Source organism: Nestor notabilis, unplaced genomic scaffold, assembly GCF_000696875.1.
Source record: "Nestor notabilis isolate BGI_N333 unplaced genomic scaffold, ASM69687v1 scaffold18822, whole genome shotgun sequence".
In the NCBI taxonomy this organism is placed as follows: Eukaryota; Metazoa; Chordata; class Aves; order Psittaciformes; family Psittacidae; genus Nestor; species Nestor notabilis.
The window spans coordinates 4,768-4,978 of record NW_009919899.1 but is presented as its reverse complement, the minus strand read 5'-3'; the positions used below and the strand labels follow the sequence as shown (position 1 = coordinate 4,978).

Below are 211 nucleotides of genomic sequence, written 5' to 3'. Positions count from 1 at the left end.
GCGGGGGCCGAATCCTGCCCCTCCAGCACTGCTGTAACCCACAGGCAGCCCTGGTAGGAGGGACGACGATGATCATCGGCCACGTCCTGCCCGACAAGGAGACCTCGCTGCTGGATGCCTATGAGAAGTGTCGCAGCCTGGCTGACCCCAAGGTCTGCTGTGACTACGCCCTGCACATGGGCATCACTTGGTGGGCACCCAAGGCGAGGCC

General features: G+C 64.5%; 1 protein-coding gene across 1 annotated transcript in view; it reads left to right on the top strand.

The window, feature by feature from the left end:
* DPYSL5 (dihydropyrimidinase-like 5) overlaps window positions 1–211 on the top strand; it is a gene marked incomplete at its 3' end in the record, with an annotated part of 6,565 nt that overhangs the window by 1,594 nt on the left and 4,760 nt on the right. Inside the window, exon 2 of the mRNA XM_010010450.1 lies at window positions 45–203. Coding sequence (XP_010008752.1) covers window positions 45–203 — 159 coding nt within the window. The remainder of the gene's footprint in view (window positions 1–44; window positions 204–211) is intronic.